Here is a 7708-nt window from a genome sequence, read left to right on the forward strand (position 1 = left end):
CCTGCAGTAGTTAGTCTATAGACCTGCAGTAGTAGTCTGTAGACCTGCAGTAGTATTCTATAGACCTGCAGTCGTTAGTCTATAGACCTGCAGTAGTACTCTACAGACCTGCAGTAGTTAGTCTATAGACCTGCAGTAGTAGTCTGTAGACCTGCAGTAGTTAGTCTATAGACCTGCAGTAGTAGTCTATAGACCTGCAGTCGTAAGTCTATAGACCTGCAGTAGTAGTCTATAGACCTTCAGTAGTACTCTATAGACCTGCAGTAGTATTCTATAGACCTGCAGTAGTTCTCTACAGACCTGCAGTAGTTAGTCTATAGACCTGCAGTAGTAGTCTATAGACCTGCAGTAGTATTCTATAGACCTGCAGTCGTAAGTCTATAGACCTGCAGTAGTAGTCTATAGACCTTCAGTAGTACTCTATAGACCTGCAGTAGTATTCTATAGACCTGCAGTAGTTCTCTATAGACCTGCAGTAGTTAGTCTATAGACCTGCAGTAGTAGTCTATAGACCTTCAGTAGTACTCTATAGACCTGCAGTAGTTAGTCTATAGACCTGCAGTAGTATTCTATAGACCTGCAGTAGTATTCTATAGACCTGCAGTAGTAGTCTATAGACCTGAAGTAGTAGTCTATAGACCTTCAGTAGTCCTCTATAGACCTGCAGTAGTTCGTCTATAGATCTGCAGTAGTAGTCTATAGACCTGCAGTAGTAGTCTATAGACCTTCAGTAGTACTCTATAGACCTGCAGTAGTTCTCTATAGACCTGCAGTAGTTAGTCTATAGACCTGCAGTAGTAGTCTATAGACCTTCAGTAGTATTCTATAGACATGCAGTCGTTAGTCTATAGACCTGCAGTAGTAGTCTATAGACCTGCAGTAGTACTCTACAGACCTGCAGCAGTTAGTCTAAAGACCTGCAGTAGTTCTCTATAGACCTGCAGTAGTTAGTCTATAGACCTGCAGTAGTAGTCTATAGACCTTCAGTAGTACTCTATAGACCTGCATTAGTTAGTCTATAGACCTGCAGTAGTAGTCTATATACATGCAGTAGTATTCTATAGACCTGCAGTAGTTAGTCTATAGACCTGCAGAAGTAGTCTATATACCTGCAGTAGTAGTCTATAGACCCTCAGTAGTACTCTATAGACCTGCAGTAGTTCTCTATAGACCTGTATAAGTTAGTCTATAGACCCTCAGCAGTATTCTATAGACCTGCAGTCGTTATTCAATAAACCTGCAGTAGTATTCTATAGACCTGCAGTAGTTAGTCTATAGACCCGCAGTAGTATTCTATAGACCTGCAGTAGTTCTCTATAGACCTGCAGTAGTTAGTCTATAGACCTGCAGTAGTAGTCTATACACCTGCAGTAGTAGTCTATAGACCTGCAGTAGTACTCTACAGACCTGCATTAGTTAGTCTATAGACCTGCAGTAGTAGTCTATAGACCTTCAGTAGTACTCTATAGACCTGCAGTAGTTAGTCTATATACCTTCAGTAGTAGTCTATAGACCTGCAGTAGTAGTCTATAGACCTGCAGTAGTAGTCTATAGACCTGCAGTAGTTCTCTATAGACCTGCAGTAGTAGTCTATAGACCTGCAGTAGTAGTCTATAGACCTGCAGTAGTTCTCTATAGACCTGCATTAGTTAGTCTATAGACCTGCAGTAGTAGTCTATAGACCTGCAGTAGTATTCTATAGACCTGCAGTAGTTAGTCTATATACCTTCAGTAGTAGTCTATAGACCTGCAGTAGTTAGTCTATTTACCTTCAGTAGTAGTCTATAGACCTGCAGTAGTTAGTCTATTTACCTTCAGTAGTAGTCTATAGACCAGCAGTAGTACTCTACAGACCTGCAGTAGTTAGTCTATAGACCTGCAGTAGTAGTCTATAGACCAGCAGTAGTACTCTACAGACCTGCAGTAGTTAGTCTATAGACCTGCAGTAGTAGTCTACAGACCTGCAGTAGTGAGTCTATAGACCTGCAGTAGTGAGTCTATAGACCTGCAGTAGTTAGTCTATATACCTGCAGTAGTAGTCTACAGACCTGCAGTAGTTAGTCTATAGACCTGCAGTAGTTAGTCTATATACCTGCAGTAGTAGTCTACAGACCTGCAGTAGTTAGTCTACAGACCTGCAGTAGTTAGTCTATAGACCTACAGTAGTGAGTCTATAGACCTGCAGTAGTTAGTCTATATACCTGCAGTAGTAGTCTACAGACCTGCAGTAGTTAGTCTATAGACCTGCAGTAGTGAGTCTATAGACCTGCAGTAGTTAGTCTATAGACCTGCAGTAGTAGTCTATAGACCAGCAGTAGTACTCTACAGACCTGCAGTAGTTAGTCTATAGACCTGCAGTAGTAGTCTATAGACCAGCAGTAGTACTCTGTAGACCTGGACCCCCCCTGACCGTGCCGTGTCCCCCCAGGTGACGGTGAACCCCCACCACCTGGTCCCAGAGTCCAACTACAGCAACAACGTGGCCCGGTGCGACGTCCAGTACACCGGCACCGCCGCCCACGTGTCCGGCTGCTCCACCGCGCCGTGAGTTCCTCCACTGACTCTCATCTGAGCTCCTATTGGCTAAAATAATAAAACTTAAACTATTAATGTGAAGATTGCAATTAAAGATATCCTCTTTTTATCACAACAGGTGACTCTTAAAGGAACAGTGTCCCATTTAGGGCAGAGAATATGATATTAATAACTGTATTGTCATTGATCACCTGAAACCAATAATTACTAGTTGATGGATCTGTGTGATCTCATCCTCTGAGTCATCCTCTTTGGTCCGTTCCTCAAACTATCACGAGGATGACGTACAACCTCCTAGAGAACGCTTATGTTGGTAAAAAGGGTTAAATTAGATTATGTTCTCATCACTGAAGCTTTTAAAAACAGATCCTTTAGAATGACGTTTGTTTTAAGTCTGTTGGCTCTTTTAAGTGACTTTTGTTTCTTCTTTTTTTATGTTTTAGCCACGTTGACACTCTTCATAAGAGATATCCAAACTAAAGATATTATCGTGACATAAAGACTGAAACTAAAAGTCCAGAACGACCAAACGCTGACGAAACCCACCTCACCACTAGATGACACCAAATCCCACACACTGCAGCCCGAATATAGAATACATCAACATCTTATTTTTAAGCCTTTCACCTAAAACCTTCAAAGTAAAATGGCGCACATGTTTCAGGGTTCACGTGTGAACATTCAATGAGGTTTTCTTATGTTCATTTTTGTGTCTCTTTCCAAAAAGCTGGAGAAACAAATACTTCAATCTCTGATTGTACTGTTGTACATGAGCCCCAACACAAACACGTTCAGGGCTCTATTCCTGTAAAACAGCTCTACACCTGGATGAAGAAATGACACCTTTGAAACCTCGTGCTTTAGGAAAAGAGAAGTCTTTAATGATCAATACCTCCATCAATACTTTGTTCTCTTGTTTTTTGCAGCCACTGAGATGAATCCTGCTGGAAAGACCAACAGAAACGGAGTGAATGCTGCAGAAGAATGAAGCTTAAAGTTACACAAAGGATGTAAAACACCTGAAGACGATTGTTTTAGTCAAAGTACATTTACTGACTCAAATTACACACAGGTATTAATGTCTGAGTTCAAGAACCAGTAAATGTTGCACCAGTTATTTGTAAATCCGTCACCACGTTTGTCTGTAAAGTTCAACTTAAAAACTTAACAAGGAACTTCTCTGTATTTGGACCCTTTTGCTCCATGTTTTCGTGTCTCGGGACTAATGGGGACAACAATGTCAAAAATTAGTCCGATAGAGAGCCCTACAGTCGACGCTCTGCAGGGGTTAATGACCCACTGTAGGGGTTAATGACTCACTGTAGGGGTTAATGACTCTCTGTAGGGGTTAATGATGCACTGTAGGGGTTAATGACTCTCTGTAGGGGTTAATGATGCACTGTAGGGGTTAATGACTCTCTGTAGGGGTTAATGACTCTCTGTAGGGGTTAATGATGCACTGTAGGGGTTAATGACTCTCTGTAGGGGTTAATGACTCTCTGCAGGGGTTAATGACCCACTGTAGGGGTTAATGACTCACTGTAGGGGTTAATGACTCTCTGTAGGGGTTAATGACTCTCTGCAGGGGTTAATGACTCTCTGTAGGGGTTAATGACTCTCTGTAGGGGTTAATGATTCACTGTAGGGGTTAATGACTCTCAGTAGGGGTTAATGACTCTCTGCAGGGGTTAATGACCCACTGTAGGGGTTAATGACTCACTGTAGGGGTTAATGACCCACTGTAGGGGTTAATGACTCACTGTAGGGGTTAATGACTCACTGTAGGGGTTAATGACTCTCTGTAGGGGTTAATGATGCACTGTAGGGGTTAATGACTCTCTGTAGGGGTTAATGACTCTCTGCAGGGGTTAATGACCCACTGTAGGGGTTAATGACTCACTGTAGGGGTTAATGACTCTCTGTAGGGGTTAATGACTCTCTGCAGGGGTTAATGACTCTCTGTAGGGGTTAATGACTCTCTGTAGGGGTTAATGATTCACTGTAGGGGTTAATGACTCTCAGTAGGGGTTAATGACTCTCTGCAGGGGTTAATGACCCACTGTAGGGGTTAATGACTCACTGTAGGGGTTAATGACTCTCTGTAGGGGTTAATGACTCTCTGCAGGGGTTAATGACTCATTGTAGGGGTTAATGACTCTCTGTAGGGGTTAATGACTCTCTGTAGGGGTTAATGACTCTCTGCAGGGGTTAATGACTCATTGTAGGGGTTAATGACGCTCTGCAGGGGTTAATGACTCTCTGTAGGGGTTAATGATGCACTCACTGCAGGGGTTAATGACTCTGTAGGGGTTAATGACTCTCTGCAGGGGTTAATGACCCACTGTAGGGGTTAATGACTCACTGTAGGGGTTAATGACTCACTGTAGGGGTTAATGACTGGGGTTAATGACTCTCTGTAGGGGTTAATGACTCTCTGCAGGGGTTAATGACTCACTGTAGGGGTTAATGACTCTCTGCAGGGGTTAATGACTCACTGTAGGGGTTAATGACTCAATGTAGGGGTTAATGACTGGGGTTAATGACTCTCTGTAGGGGTTAATGACTCTCTGCAGGGGTTAATGACTCTCTGTAGGGGTTAATGACTCTCTGCAGGGGTTAATGACTCTATGTAGGGGTTAATGACTCTCTGCAGGGGTTAGTGACTCACTGTAGGGGTTAATGACGCACTGTAGGGGTTAATGACGGACTGCAGAGGTTAATGACTGCAGAGGTTAATGCTATAAGTGCTGCTACTGACAGGCTCAGAGTGTTATTAATAGTGTTATTAATAATGTTATTAATAGTGTCTGACAACATGATGGAAAACATCCCGACAGACGGAGAGCAGAAGTCTCGTTCTAAAACCTCGTGAGAGGAGGCGTACAGGAAGCGTAGCTTAGTAAAAAAAAATTATATATATATAATATTTAGAGGATTTCAACAATACTTTCAACACTTCATATCAAACCAAGCCACCAGGGGGCGATCAACATGTTCAGCCTGTAAAGAACTCAACTGAATGTTGAAGAAAAGTAATATTCTGTATATGAGTTTAGTTATTATGAGTAAAGAAGAACGTTCTGTTAAGTTATGTTCTGATGCAAAGGAACATAGAGGTAAAACCAGTGCTCTGTTGATTTCAATGGGAAAGTGCAATATAAATATTTTGTGGCTAAAATCTGCGAATTATCAAGATAAACAAGTGAGACCTCAATATTGATCAGAATAATCCTGGTTATCATCTTGGCCATAACCGTGCAGCACTAACGGAATGTTAAAATTGCCCTCGCAGCTTGAACTAGAGAAATATTTGTCCCCATTAGTCACTTAGACACTTAAATAGAAAATAAATATAGTAAATGCGGTCCAGGTTGAAAAATACCAAAGTTCCCCTTTGAAGAAATTACTTATCAAAAGCCAACTATGCAAAGTGTATAACTGTGACATCACCAATCTCACTCCATAACTAACGGTCTGTGTTCATGTCATAATATCGTTGCTTTATTTACGTCTGCACACATGGAGAAGTTCGTTATTCATGAAGTTTGGAACCTTTTTCAGTTATGCTGATGATGATATTTTATAATCAGGAGAATGTTTAACTTTTGACAGAATAAAAAATCTTCCACGCTCATATCAATAATATTGAAATTGTCTGACGTCTCCATGTCCTCTTCTACTTATTGGTAACTTAAGATAGCGAGTTAGAAGGAAGCTGCGCAAAGATTACAGCTGATACACAATCAGAGTAATAATTTAAAACAAGCAATGAAAACATTGATAATATGTTTTTCTTTTAATTTAACGATGCATAAAACTCCACTTAAAAACACGTTATAATAAAGTTGAGACACTTCATAACAAAGTTGAAACACTTCATAACAAAGTTGAGACTCTTCATAACAAAGTTGAGACACTTCATAACAAAGTTGAGACACTTCATAACAAAGTTGAAACTCTTTATAACAAAGTTGAAAGTCTTCATAACAAAGTTGAGACACTTCATAACAAAGTTGAGACACTTCATAACAAAGTTGAAACACTTCATAACAAAGTTGAAACTCGTTATAACAAAGTTGAAACTCGTTATAACAAAGTTGAAACTCTTCATAACAAAGTTGAGACACTTCATAACAAAGTTGAAACTCTTCATAACAAAGTTGAAACTCTTTATAACAAAGTTGAAACTCGTTATAACAAAGTTGAAACTCGTTATAACAAAGTTGAAACTCTTCATAACAAAGTTGAAACTCTTCATAACAAAGTTGAGACACTTCATAACAAAGTTGAAACTCGTTATAACAAAGTTGAAACTCTTCATAACAAAGTTGAGACACTTCATAACAAAGTTGAAACACTTTATAACAAAGTTGAAACACTTTATAACAAAGTTGAAACTCTTCATAACAAAGTTGAAACTCTTCATAACAAAGTTGAAACACTTTATAACAAAGTTGAAACTCTTCATAACAAAGTTGAAACTCTTCATAACAAAGTTGAAACACTTTATAACAAAGTTGAAACTCTTCATAACAAAGTTGAAACTCTTCATAACAAAGTTGAAACACTTTATAACAAAGTTGAAACACTTTATAACAAAGTTGAGACACTTCATAACAAAGTTGAAACTCGTTATAACAAAGTTGAAACTCTTCATAACAAAGTTGAAACTCGTTATAACAAAGTTGAAACTCTTTATAACAAAGTTGAAACTCTTCATAACAAAGTTGAAACTCTTTATAACAAAGTTGAAACTCTTCATAACAAAGTTGAAACTCTTCATAACAAAGTTGAAACTCGTTATAACAAAGTTGAAACTCTTCATAACAAAGTTGAAACTCTTTATAACAAAGTTGAAACTCTTCATAACAAAGTTGAAACTCTTCATAACAAAGTTGAAACTCTTTATAACAAAGTTGAAACTCTTCATAACAAAGTTGAAACTCTTCATAACAAAGTTGAAACTCGTTATAACAAAGTTGAAACACTTTATAACAAAGTTGAAACTCTTCATAACAAAGTTGAAACTCGTTAAAACAAAGTTGAAACACTTCATAACAAAGTTGAAACTCTTCATAACAAAGTTGAAACTCTTCATAACAAAGTTGAAACTCGTTAAAACAAAGTTGAAACACTTTATAACAAAGTTGAAACTCTTCATAACAAAGTTGAA

At 39.1% G+C, this 7708-nt stretch overlaps 1 protein-coding gene across 1 annotated transcript in view; it reads left to right on the forward strand.

Annotated features, from left to right (window-relative positions):
* LOC117736053 (protein-lysine 6-oxidase) overlaps positions 1 to 3875 on the forward strand; it is an 8030-nt gene extending 4155 nt beyond the window's left edge. Inside the window, exons 7-8 of the mRNA XM_034541066.1 lie at positions 2429 to 2544; positions 3462 to 3875. Of these exons, the coding sequence (XP_034396957.1) occupies positions 2429 to 2544; positions 3462 to 3468 (123 nt within the window). The 3' untranslated portion in view covers positions 3469 to 3875. The remainder of the gene's footprint in view (positions 1 to 2428; positions 2545 to 3461) is intronic.
* The last annotated feature ends 3833 nt before the right edge of the window (positions 3876 to 7708 follow it).

The sequence above is a fragment of the Cyclopterus lumpus genome, chromosome 9 (assembly GCF_009769545.1).
Source record: "Cyclopterus lumpus isolate fCycLum1 chromosome 9, fCycLum1.pri, whole genome shotgun sequence".
NCBI classification, from domain to species: domain Eukaryota; kingdom Metazoa; phylum Chordata; class Actinopteri; order Perciformes; family Cyclopteridae; genus Cyclopterus; species Cyclopterus lumpus.